Source organism: Danio aesculapii, chromosome 3 (assembly GCF_903798145.1).
Source record: "Danio aesculapii chromosome 3, fDanAes4.1, whole genome shotgun sequence".
NCBI classification, from domain to species: Eukaryota; Metazoa; Chordata; class Actinopteri; order Cypriniformes; family Danionidae; genus Danio; species Danio aesculapii.
Genome location: NC_079437.1, coordinates 59,787,060 through 59,800,931, shown reverse-complemented (window position 1 = coordinate 59,800,931; position 13,872 = coordinate 59,787,060). Strand labels below are relative to the sequence as shown.

At 39.7% G+C, this 13,872-nt stretch overlaps 1 protein-coding gene across 1 annotated transcript in view; it reads right to left on the bottom strand.

Moving 5' to 3' along the window:
• Positions 1-9,825, bottom strand: part of pecam1a (platelet and endothelial cell adhesion molecule 1a) — a 31,430-nt gene extending 21,605 nt beyond the window's left edge. The window contains exons 1-5 of the mRNA XM_056452831.1: positions 9,699-9,825; positions 9,592-9,615; positions 2,766-3,059; positions 1,950-2,231; positions 346-606 (exon numbers count right to left, since the gene is read on the bottom strand). Of these exons, the coding sequence (XP_056308806.1) occupies positions 346-606; positions 1,950-2,231; positions 2,766-3,059; positions 9,592-9,615; positions 9,699-9,825 (988 nt within the window). The remainder of the gene's footprint in view (positions 1-345; positions 607-1,949; positions 2,232-2,765; positions 3,060-9,591; positions 9,616-9,698) is intronic.
• Positions 9,826-13,872: the final 4,047 nt, after the last annotated feature.

Sequence of the window (13,872 nt, the reverse complement as noted above, 5' to 3'; positions counted from 1 at the left end):
GCGCACCTCTGATGACGCGCACCCAGACAATGACAAAACAAGTGCTCGACCCAAGGAAACTCGAGCCGAGCACTAACAGGACAGGACAAGACAGAGCTAGTGTCCGGATTCTGCCACAAAACAAGAATTAACAAGACCAGAGTGGCAGAACCCTGACAGTTTCCCCATTCAAACAGAATGCCTGAGCGGGGTTTCAAAAATGGCTGACGAGTGACATGACTTGCCTTAAAGAAGAGGTCTCAAACTCAAATTGGCTGGGGGCCATATCAGTGACTGAAAATTCATAGCAATGCTAAAATTTTAGCATTCAAGCCTTTTGTAGAATGCATATTGGTTTTTAGTTACCTGTTACGGTCAGTTGATATTCTACCTTCTTTTGCACGCTCCCTCTCTCGGTTTTGCACACATAAACTCCAGAATCTTCCGCTCTTACTGTGAGGCTGTATGTGAAGGATGTGTGAAATCTGTGAAGTATGGTGCTGTCTTTGGTGAGAAACATCTCCAGAGCTGAGCGATCCTGAACCTCACATTTGATCTCCACCCGGTCACCCTCGACCACATTCACGCTGGGTGAAATGCTTATCTGTGGGATGAGCTCTTTAAGATCTATAAAATAAAATGTGAGGTTAATGCAAAGTATGAGCAGCTGTGGGTGTACTCTATAAAGACACAATGAAATGGCTTGATTAAGGCCCGATCCCAATTCTAACCCTTAGCCCTTCCCCTTACTCCTACCCCTCGTTTTGCGCATTCCCGTGAAGGGGTAGGGGTTTCCCAATTCTCTTTAGCTTGAGGGCGTAGGGTTAAGGGGAAGGGGTGAATAGCCTTTCGAACGAAGATTTTTCAGGACCACACTTGAAACCAAGGGGTAAGAAAATTTCCCAGAATACTCCAGCCACAACGGCAGGATCGCAGCACCCGGAAGTAAGGAGATCCACAAGTTAGTTACGAATTTTAACAACAAACAAGTGCAAGTTTTAATATATTCATAACCGCGTTTGTGTTTTGCCGTCATACTTTAACGCTAAAATAAAACGCTAAATTTCGCCATCTATAATCCATCATAATAACTCCTGTATAGCAGTCTAACAATATTCTGACACTCGATGACACTCGAATACCCTGTCAGTAATGTCTAGTGGCTGGGAATTAGCTTTTCACAGTGCCTGCTATAATGGTAATGTTATTTTCGTGTGTTTACATAGATGAATATGGCCACTGCGCAGTAAAGTTATGATCTTATTAGCTCATTGAATCATTGTGATAACATAATATATGCCTTCAGTGATTTCCTCAAGATAAATATCAAAAAATAACACAACTGGATTAACTCCAGCAGTCGCCATCGTCTGATCTCATATGAAGCAAGAGATCGCGATGACATATGATGACGTGTGCAGGTGCTGTAGTGCTGTCCCAATTCTTAGGGGTAAATTTCGAAGCCCTTCCCCTTAACCCTCGGTTGTAAGGGCCTAGGGGAAGGGGTAGGGGTACAAAAATAGAATTGGGATTGGGCCTTAGTCCAGTCATGTACCGTAATTCACTGTGGGCCAAGCAAAAGCTGATTGTGTGGGCGAGAGAAATTTTGCTATGTGGGAAAATACCCCTGGACATAATCTCAAAATATGAAACCTTAAAAAGCACGAAAAGCTTGGGTCATGTTTGTGATGTTGGCCATTACAGTTCAGTACAAATATGAGAAATGTTTTTCCTTATCTCCCATCGTGGGATGGAGGAATTGGCCATTGCAGAGCATTGTGTGTTACCAAATGTGTCTTTTTATTGGTTTCTTTTTTTGGGCTCTTTTAAATTTAGTGTCATAAATGACACATAAACGTGCGCATTTCTTTCCTCGTCAACACAATATCAACCAAGACCACCAAACCACAAGTGTGAACACATGCTAAATGCCATTAACAATTGTCTTTGGGCAAGCAATATTACGTTACCTCGTACAAACACTTTGACTGTGTTGCTGTTGTTGGAGAAGCCTGCAGTGGGGTTCCTCACGACCATGTAGGCGCAGTGCAGATAGATATCAGTGAGTTTCTTCATGGTCAGAGTGATCGAAATGGTGTTGGTGTTACTAACTTCACTCTTGACCTCCTGATTGTCCTCGTAGAAGAAAAACATCAGAGTGCCCGTCTCCTCGGTTGCGCTGCATGTGGCAATGATGTCCTCCCCCTCAGACACGATGTCAGACTTCACCTTCATCATGGGTGTCTGAAGGCCTGCAGGGGGTTCAACACACTTTTTAACCACTTACCGTTCCATAATAAGTCACATAAGCTACAGTTTCAGGGTAATACCCAAAATACTATTTGCATTTGTTGATTCTGAGCTAACCATTCATTCAATTTACTTCAGCTTAGAGGGGTCACAACAGCGGAATGAACCAACAATTATTCCAGCATATGTTTTATGCAGCAGATACCCTTACATCTGCAACCCAGTACCGGGAAACACCCATACACTTTTCTCATTCACACACTCATACACTACGGCTAATTTAGTTTACCCAATTCCACTATAGCTCATGTGTTTGGACTGTGGGGGAAACCGGAGCACCAGGATGAAACCCACACCAACATGGGGAGAACATGCAAACGTCACACAGAAGTGCCGACTTTTCCAGCCGGGGCTCGAACCAGTGACCTTCTTGCTGTGAGGCAACAGTGCTAACCACTGAGCCACCCTGTGCAAATGTTATATCCAAATTTGATTTCAAGTCAGTTTTTATCCATAAACCTGGTGTTTTCGCTCACCTGTGATGCGCAGTGCCTGTCTGTTACTTGTCTTGGCCTTGTCTTGTATGCGGACAGTGCATTCATACTGGCCCGAGTTGGAGACGCGGGCCGGAGAGAAGGTGCGCTCCACCACAGAGGCGCTGATGTTTTTGGAGTAAACCACCTGTCCGTTATGCAGGAAGCTGAAGGAGTGTGTGGGCGGACTAAGTAGGCTGTGACTGACATCAGCCTCACAGCGCAGGACCACAATAGTGCCACTGACCACTTCATTACCTGGACGAACAGTCAGCCTCACCTGATCGATGGTGATCGCTGATCAGACAGAGAAACAGATATATAAAAACACACTCATGCTTTAAGAGTTCACACTTAGCTGGTAACTGATTATGAAGGGTGATGCTGTTCCAGGAGAGAGCCCTGAGCTCTTAAGAACCTCGAGCCCGGGGCTCCCTCCCGTTTGCACAGCGAGAGGGGAGTTTGAGCTCTGGTAGGTCTCGAGAACTCCCCTGCTTATTTATGCCTAATGTAACTCTATGGAGAGATATACAACTGACTAAGAGCTCATCTGTGGTGCCAAGCTTGTTTTTGGGCCGTGGGAGGAAACCGGGTAAACCCACGTGAGCATGGGGAGAACATGTAAACTCCACACAGAAACGTTGACTGGCCTGGTAAGGACTTGAATTAGTGACATTCTTGCTATGAGGCAACAGTGCTAACTACAGGGCTGCCCTATCTAGGAAAAGGGAGGAGGAGTAGGGGTGGAAGGGGGTATTCTTCAAGACGAAGATGACTAAGGTAAGTAACTCTGGTTATTTACGGTGAATTTGGAGTCATCTGATTGGTGAATCATGTTTTAGCTGATGCAGGACCAGCTGTGGTCAATCATAAGCACGTGATCCTCTCGAGATTTCTCTATAAATAAACTTCACATAAGAGAAAACAGCTGTTTTAAACATTCCTTGTATACAGGGTGCAAATTACAGGGGGGTTTGAAGGGGATTGACTCCCCTAATTAATGCTTGGAGGACGTCAGAACATGTATGGAGGCGGTCAACACTCCCGTTGAAGGTCTCGTGAAATAAATAAAAAAAATTGTTGATTTTAGTTTCAGCCTGTTAGTTTTAAGGATATCTATAGCTAGTGTGCTCCAAAACAGTGACAAAATTCTCGTTTAGAAAATATACAACTGATGTGTACATCCAAAGCTTGATCGACGATTTTTTTCACGTCTTCACGTTTCTTGTCAAATCTGACCAATCAAATGCTCTCTAGTGTCTGACATGCCCCGCCCCCTTCTTCTCATTTGCTTTTTATTTGATGCGCTTGAGCTCAACTTTCACAGACAGAGCTGTGATGAATACTAAACGCTGTTTTTTTAAAAGGGGAGGAGCTACTGTATGCCCCACCCTCTCTTCAGCTTCAATTGATACTATGTAAAACATAAAAAAAGCTTGATCGACGATTTTTTCATATCTTCACGTTTCTTGTCAAATCTGAGCAATCAAATGCTCTCTAGTGTCTGACATGCCCCGCCCCCTTCTTCTTATTTGCTTTTTATTTGATGCGCTTGAGCTCAACTCTCACTGGCAGAGCTGTGATGAATACTAAACGCTGTTTTTTTTAAAGGGGAGAAGCTACTGTATGCCCCACCCTCTCTTCAGCTTCAATTGATACTACGTAAAACATCCAAAGCTTGATCGACGATTTTTTCATATCTTCACGTTTCTTGTCAAATCTGACCAATCAAATGCTCTCTAGTGTCTGACATGCCCCGCCCCCTTCTTCTCATTTGCTTTTTATTTGATGCGCTTGAGCTCAACTCTCACTGGCAGAGCTGTGATGAATACTAAACGCTGTTTTTTTTAAAAGAGGAGGAGCTACTGTATGCCCCACCCTCTCTTCAGCTTCAATTGATACTACGTTAAACATCAAATAAAGAAATTCACATTTCAAAGCACTTCACGGGACCTTTTAGTGCAGTTTATTGCATTAATATGGAATGATATGCTTTAAAAATATATATTTTAAGTTCACTCCAAGTGCATATTCGGTTCAATCAAGTGCACTTCTTAATCTCAAGCTAAATGACAGAACCTGAAACATTTGCTGCAGTTCACAGAAAAGTCATCCTTTCTGGCACTTCTGAAGAGTGATGGTCTCTGTATGTTGACTTTAAACGACATATAGTTGAATTATTAGACCTCCTGAATTATTAGCCCCCTGTATTTACCCCCAGTTTCTGTTTATCGGAAAGAAGATTTTTTTTCAACACAAATATTGCTTAAAGGGATAATAATATTGACCTTAAAATAGTTTTTTTAAAAATTAAAAACTGCTTTTAATCTAGCCAAAATAAAACAAGTAAGACTTTCTCCAGAAGAAAAAATATTATAGGAAATACTGTGAAAATTCCTTGCTGTTAAACATTATTTGGGACATTTAAAAAAAAGGAAAATTCAGAGGACCGGTGCAAATAATATTGACTTCAACTCGTAATTCTTTTCCAAATGACTTAAAGCAGGCCACAGTGAGCGGCGCTCAGAACAGAAGGAAGCGGAAGGAAGGAAATCACATAAACAAACACAAAACACGATTCCCTCAGGAGCCCGTACACAGTGTACAGCCCGACAAACAGGAGCAACTAGACATGACATACTTCGCCCAAACTGTTGAGACAGCGAAGTGTTTGCGGGCTGAATTCCACATCCCTGATCTTGTTTGAGCCTCCAATTAAACGCAGACTAAACATCTTCTGCTAGCTTCCTTTGAGCGGCTAAACTGTGCATGGCAAAGATCAAAGCACGAAAGTGCATCTCAGATTCAGAAGAGCTGCACGATTTCTGCATGAAATGAGAATCCAGATTTTTTTTTTTAATAGAGATCACGATTCTGGAAAAAAAAAGGTCGAGAGAGAGAGAAAGAACTGATTTAACCCTTGTGTGCTGTTGGGGATGTTTTCATCCATTTTGAGTCTTAATTTGGCCACAACTTTCTCTGTGTTTCAGCAAATGGAGTGGTTTTTGGTGACGAATATTTTGGGAAAATGCTTTGAAAATTTGCCAAAATTCAACAATACACTTTGGGCAAATTGACTACGCTTTCATTATGTTGGTGGCTGTTTTTACCCCATTGACTTTCATTATAACGCTATTTTTTGCACCGCTATTACACCATATAATCATGCATTCTTGGTTGTTGGTAGTTTTCCCTGTTGGGAAAAGGTACAATTAGTTTTTTTTTATTGTTGATCATCAGTTGCAGTTAAAAAAGCTTAGTTTTACTGCATAGAACTCCATAGTTCGGACTGCTGAGCAAATCACTGGTACAACCCTTCCTACTCCCCAAGAACTGTACTTATCCAGAGCGAGCAGGAGGGCTGTCAACATCCCTCTGGACCCCTCACACCCAGCACACTGCCTTTTTGAACTTTTACCTTCTGGTCGACGCTACAGAGCACTGCGCACCAGAACAGCCCGACACAGAAACAGTTTCTTCCCTCAGGCAATCCATCTCATGAACACTTGATGAGAATAATTGTGGAACCAACATCACTACTTGCTGTACACTTTTATACACATATACACTTATTTAGCAACACACTTTACATGCCAATTTGCACATAACAGCTGCACATATAACGTTGTATATAGTAATAAACATGTACATACACTTGTCAATCTGTATATTTGCACTCACTACTTCTATTTTTATTTAAATATATTTATGATCTGTTTTTTGTCCTGTCTCTGTAATCCTGTTGCACTGTAGAAGCTCTGTCACCAAAACAAATTCCTCGTATGTGTGAACATATCTGGCAATAAAGCTCTTTCTGATTCTGATAAAAGCCAGAAACTTTTTTTGCTCAGGCCTTTCTAAAGGGTTAATGCTGCCAACTAATGATCAACATTAAAAATAACACATTTGACCTCTTCCCAACGGGGAAAAGCACCAACAATTAAGAATGCACAATTATATGCTGTAATGGTTGTGCAATCAAAAAATGGAGTTATAATGGAAGTCAATGGGGCAAGAACAGCCACCAACATAACAAAAGGGTAGTCAATTTGAACAGTGCACAAGGGTTAATAAAATAAAAAGTACTGGAAATGTTGACGCTGATCTGGAAAATGATCAGCTAAATCCAGCTAAAACCAGCTTGACCAGCCTGGTTTAAGTTGGACATAGCTGGTTTTGACTGGGGTCCCAGCCTGGCTAGGCTGGTCAAGCTGGTTTTAGCTAAGACCAGGCTGGAAATGGCTGGAAACCAGCCTGGAAGTGGCCAAAACCCCTCTAAAATCAGGCTGGCCGACCAGCTAAAACCAGCCTAGGCTGGTTTAAGCTGTTTTTTCAGTAGGGCTCTCTAACATTTATTCACACACACTCATCCACTACGGCCAGAGAGCAAGCCAGCAGCTGGCTCTCTGCAACTCTCACATGGTCGCCCACAGAAGCTAAGCAGGGCTGCACCCGGTCAGTACCCGGATGGGAGACCACATGGGAAAGCTAGGTTGCTGCCGGAAGTGGTGTTAGTGAGGCCAGCAGGGGGCGCTCAATCTGAGGTCTGTGTGGATCCTAACGCTCCAGTATAATGAAGCGGACTGACTCTCTGTTGTCGTTAAAAACCGAAAAGAGTACAGGCATCCTGGCCAAATTTGCCCTCTGTCCATCATGGCCTCTTAACCCTCCCCACATCATAATTGGCATCATCTCTCTTTCTCCTCCCCCCAATCAGCTGTGTGGTGTGCAGTCTACCGCAATATGGCTGCCGTCGCGTCATCCAGATGGATGCTGCACACTGGTGGTGGATGAGGAGATTCCCCCCAATGTGTAAGGCGCTTTGAATATCCACACAGAAATGCCAACTGGCCCAGCCTGGACTCAAACAAGCAACCTTCTTGCTGTGAGGTGACAGTGCTCACCTGTCAGTCACCGTGTCGCCACCATAATTATTTCTTAATAATTCAACAACTCGTTGTCAACTATTCCTCACAAACCAACCAGACCTCACTCATTTACAAACCCAAGATATGAACATGCTCAGAAAAGTCCTCCTCAAGTCTTAACCCTCCTCAAAAAGGATCCAGACACCATTTTAACAGCAGACTTTTTTTTGACAATGTTTTGTTTTTATCTTGAAGTTTGGTGACTTCCTAAAATGAGCTCAACATTAGAAAGAATGAATCATTTCAAGAGTTCACACTCAGCTCACGATTTATATGTAGCTTGTTTGGCGTGCTGTCCCGGGAGAGAGCCCTGAGCTCAAGGTATCCTCGAGCCCAGGGCTACCTCCTTTCACAGGGCGAGGGGAGACTGAGCTCAGGTCGATCTGAAACTCCCCCGCTGCTGAGGCCAAGGTGAACTTCCTGAGAGTAAGACATTAGGAAAAAGATTTAGGCTTATTTTATTTATAATGTAGAGCACATTTGGATGATAGGAGGAAAAAGGGAACCCGGGGGAAACCCACGCGGACACGGGGAGAACATGCAAACGCCGCACAGGAACACCAGATGGCCCAGTGAAGACCCAACGCCATTGGTATTCTTGCTGTGAGGCAACAGTGCTAGTCACTGGGCCACCGTGCCGCCCATTCTGGATAAAGGTGGAAGAAGGGGAGGAGGGGGGTTTCTTCCAGACTAAAGCTGCGGTCACACTTGACTTTTCCTCCCATAGACTTCCATTCATACGCACGCGAATGCGTCAGACCGGAAACGCGGGGTCATGCGTTAAGTTTCGCAGGTTGCTGCGGTGCAAAGTTCAAGCTTGGTGAACTCTGACCTGCGAAATCGCATCACTTGACTGCGTGAGACCAATTGAGGATCAAAACACGACATCTCTGAGCAGAAATTTAAAACATGGAGCAATCGCTCGCTTTTTTAAATGTCTAATTAGCTTGTTTAATCCCGCCCCTTTTCGCAGCGCCGCACGACAGAATTTCGCACAAACAAAGCCCAGTGTGACTGTAGCTTAAGATAGTTGTAGAGAGGAAATGAGGATATATATATATATATATATATATATATGTATATGTATAGTGACTTGGGATCCTTTGATTAGAGGATCATGATTAGCTAATGTGGACCAGCTCATGAGCACATGCTCCTCTCGAAATTAGTTAATTTAAACTTCACTTCCTTTTTTCATGAACACATTTAGGACATAACGCTTGTCCTTCAGGCCAGTTTTGACCTGCCAGCCATTTTTACGATCCAAAAACACTCCAACACATACACACAATAGAAATCTGCAGCTTTAGCCTTTTTGAATGAGGTTGTTTTTTATAATGAGGATCAAAATAGATTTAGGATTGAAATTGTATTTAGCTTCTTTATTTTAGAGGCTTTGTGACATTTTTTACCCAAAGGGGGAGTAAATATTTCCCAAACAATGTTTAACAGATTCAGGAATTTATCACAGTGTTTCCTACAATATTTTTTCTTCTGGGGAAAGTCTTACTTGTTTTATTTCAGCTAGAATAAAAGCATTTAAGGTCAATATTATTAGCCCCCTTAAGTAATGTTTTTCAATTGTCTACTGAACAAACCACTGTTATACAATGACTTGACCCTAACTTTACCCTAATTACCCTATTTAAGCCTTTGAATGTCACTTTAAGCTGAATACTAGTATCTTGAACAATATCTAGTCAAAATATGCACTGTCATCAAGGCAAAGATCATATAAATCAGTTATTAGAGATGAGTTATAACACACACAAGGGTTAAAATCTCAACTCTCCCTTTTCCCAGCTTCATAAATCAAGCGTTCAGGTGTTAGTCTGCGAGAAGTAAAAATAACCTTCATGTCCCGAAACTGTCCAGCTAAAGCAATTTAACGGTGGTCTTACCTGCTCGCGTGCCGAGCGCTTGCCCTGCAGGAGAGAAAGCAGAAAACAGAGGGATGAAGACATCGAAGAGATACTAAATGGTGTGAATGTAAAAAGTGTGTCCTTACACAGTCCGGCCAGGCCGAGCCACAGCAGACCCGCTCTCATCCTCACAGGTGAACGTGGAGCAGATTCTGAACGCTCGCTAAACACACACACACACACGGATACGCCTTTCTTTGTTGGAAGGGGCATCAGGAAACGCGTTTCTTCCTCAGGATGTGTGCGTTTTTGAAAAGCCAGGCCCTTGGTAAAAATCTCTGCTGTGTTAAATAAATAAGGGCTCTTCTTTTAATGCGGTGATAGAAAAATCATGAGTAGGCCCACCCGAAATCTTTGTGCACTGACTTTTTAGCCTATCATTGAATCTGTTTTCATTGAATCCATCATTGAATCTTTTAATTGACTTATGTTGTGAAAAAAGGATTTGTTCTTGCAGCTTTTATGTCTCTTTGACTTTTAGTAATTGTACAGTTGAAGTCAGAATTATTAGACCCCCTGAATTATTATCCCCCTGTTTATTTCCCCCCATTTTTTGTTTAACGGAGGGAAGATAAACAATAATAAACGATGAAATATGATTAATATGATTAAATGATAAACATGCTAATTTATGCTAGTAACATGCTAATTCATGATAGAATCATGCTAGTAACATGCTAATTCATGATAGAATCATGCTAGTAACATGCTAATTCATGCTAAATTCATGCTAATAACATGCTAATTCATGCTAGAATCAGGCTAATACCATGCTAATTCATCTATCTAAGCTTTTTCAAACTATTTTATCTATCTATCTATCTATCTATCTATCTATCTATCTATCTATCTATCTATCTATCTATCTATCTATCTATCTATCTATCTATCTATCTATCTATCTATCTATCTATCTATCTATCTATCTATCTATCTATCTTAAATATATACTCCTCAAACTTTAATAGTCTAGTTGAATCTGTTTTCATTGAATCTTTTAATTGACTTATGTTGTGAAAAAAGGATTTTCTTGCAGCTTTTATGTCTCTTTGACTTTTAGTAATTGTACAGTTGAAGTCAGAATTATTAGACCCCCTGAATTATTATCCCCCTGTTTATTTCCCCCCATTTTTTGTTTAACGGAGGGAAGATAAACAATAATAAACGATGAAATATGATTAAATGATAAACATGCTAATTTATGCTAGTAACATGCTAATTCATGATAGAATCATGCTAGTAACATGCTAATTTATGCTAAATTCATGCTAATAACATGCTAATTCAGGCTAGAATCAGGCTAATACCATGCTAATTCATCTATCTAAGCTTTTTCAAACTATTTTATCTATCTATCTATCTATCTATCTATCTATCTATCTATCTATCTATCTATCTATCTATCTATCTATCTATCTATCTATCTATCTATCTTAAATATATGCATTTTAAAACTGTTTAAACTAAGTAAACTATTACCAAGGCTTTGTCAAGCCAGCCTCAAAGTTTGTCCTCAAACTTTAATAGTCTAGTTGAATCTGTTTTCATTGAATCTTTTAATTGACTTATGTTGTGAAAAAAGGATTTTCTTGCAGCTTTTATGTCTCTTTGACTTTTAGTAATTGTACAGTTGAAGTCAGAATTATTAGACCCCCCTGAATTATTATCCCCCTGTTTATTTCCCCCCATTTTTTGTTTAACGGAGGGAAGATAAAAAATAATAAACGATGAAATATGATTAATATGATTAAATGATAAACATGCTAATTTATGCTAGTAACATGCTAATTCATGATAGAATCATGCTAGTAACATGCTAATTTGTGATAGAATCATGCTAGTAACATGCTAATTTATGCTAAATTCATGCTAATAACATGCTAATTTATGCTAGAATCAGGCTAATACCATGCTAATTCATCTATCTAACCTTTTTCAAACTATTTTATCTATCTATCTATCTATCTATCTATCTATCTATCTATCTATCTAAAATATATACTCCTCAAACTTTAATAGTCTAGTTGAATCTGTTTTCATTGAATCTTTTAATTGACTTATGTTGTGAAAAAAGGATTTTCTTGCAGCTTTTATGTCTCTTTGACTTTTAGTAATTGTACAGTTGAAGTCAGAATTATTAGACCCCCTGAATTATTATCCCCCTGTTTATTTCCCCCCATTTTTTGTTCAACGGAGGGAAGATAAAAAATAATAAACGATGAAATATGATTAATATGATTAAATGATAAACAAATCACACATCAGCTGAAAGATAATTTACTCACACAGTATATATCTCAGTTTTAAAATAAAATGACAAAAACATGTACACTTATGACTGGTTTTGATGTCAAGGGTCGCATATATCCATTGTACCATCAGTAAAACAACAGATGTAATGTTGGCCTAAGACCTTTGTACTGTATAATAGGACAAACAGAGAAGTTCCAATAGTGTCTGGCTGCAGAATTGCGCTTTCAGACATGCCTTTTCTCTGTAAGTGACATCACTGTGTGGGGTAGAAGTAAAGGTAGAGTTGGTGTAGACATTAAAAGAGCATGAGCCTGAGTGCATATCTGAGAGTGCATATGCATGGACAGTTGAAGTCAGAATTGTTAGCCCCCCCTAAATTATTAGCCCCCTGTTTACTTTTTTCCCCCCAATTTCTGTTTAATGGAGAGATTTTTTTCAACACATTTCTAAACTTAATATTTTTAATAACTCATTTCTAATAACTGATTTATTTTATGTTTGCCATGATGACAGTACATAATATTAGACTAGATATTCTTCAAGACACTTCTATACAGCTTAAAGTGACATTTAAAGGCTTAACTAGGTTAATTAGGTTAACTTAGCAGGTTAGGGTAATTAGAAAAGTTATTGTATAACGATGGTTTGTTCTGTAGACTATTGAAATAAAATTAGCTTAAAGAGGCTAATAATATTGACCTTAAAATGGTTCATAAAAAATTAAAAACTGCTTTTATTCTAGCCGAAATAAAACAAATGAGACTTTCTCCAGAAGAAAAAATATTATCAGACACACTGTGAAAATTTCCTTGCTCTGTTAAACATCATTTGGGAAATATTTAATAAAGAAAAAAACAAATCAAAGGGGGGCTAATAATTCTGACTTCAACTGTGTATTGCTTAATGATATATTAACCAAACTTCTCTTCTGGCTGTGGTGTGTTGGCAAACCAATGAAGCATTTTGCAGAAGTATGTAGATGCAGCTGACTGGAAAGACAGTCAGCGAGATCTGAAAATAACTTTACTTTCTCCTTTGCACCAAAATGTGAGATGTGCTCGAAGTCTTAAGAGGGAATGTTTGCAGAGCATGCTTTATTTGGTAATGAAGTGAGTTTGTGTGCAGAGAAGCTTGCAAAAAGAGGAAACATACAGTTGAAGTCAGAATTATTAGCCCCCCTTGAATTATTATTAGCCCCCCTGTTTATTATTTTCCCTAATTTCTGTTTAATGGAGAGCAGATTTCTAATCATAATAGTTTTAATAACTGATTTATTTTATCTTTGCCATAATGACAGTAAATAATATTAGACTAGATATTCTTCAAGACACTTCTATACAGCTTAAAGAGACATTTAAAGGCTTAACTAGGGTAATTAGGTTAACTAGGCAGGTTAGGGTAATAATTAGGCAAGTCATTATCTAATGATGGTTTGTTCTGTAGACTATTGAAAACAAATATAGCTTAAAGGAGTAATAATTTTGACCTTAAAATGGTGTTTAAAAAATTAAAAACTGCTTTTATTCTAGCCGAAATAAAACAAAAAAGACTTTCTCCAGAAGAAAAAATATTATCAGACATACTGTGAAAATTTTCTTGCTCTCTTAAACATTGTTTGGCAAATATTTAATAAAGAAGAAAAAATTCAAAGGGGGGCTAATAATTCTGACTTCAACTGTACATGATGCCCCATCATCAGCAAATGTGCAAAGAAATCTGCCCCTCCCTTCAACATCTCTCTGTTTGTGTCTGTATAAAGTTTAGCCTATCTGCGGCCCGCAATCAGTTTTGTGGCGGCCCGCGAGGCTTTTTATAAATATTAATAGAATCTGGCCCGCTATACAAAAATGAACGTGATTCAATAAATGACCACCGGGTGTCGCTATGACATGCCTTCAATTAGAATCAGAATCAGAATCAGAATCAGAATCAGAAAGAGCTTTATTGCCAGGTATGTTCACACATACGAGGAATTTGTTTTGGTGACAGAGCTTCTACAGTGCAACA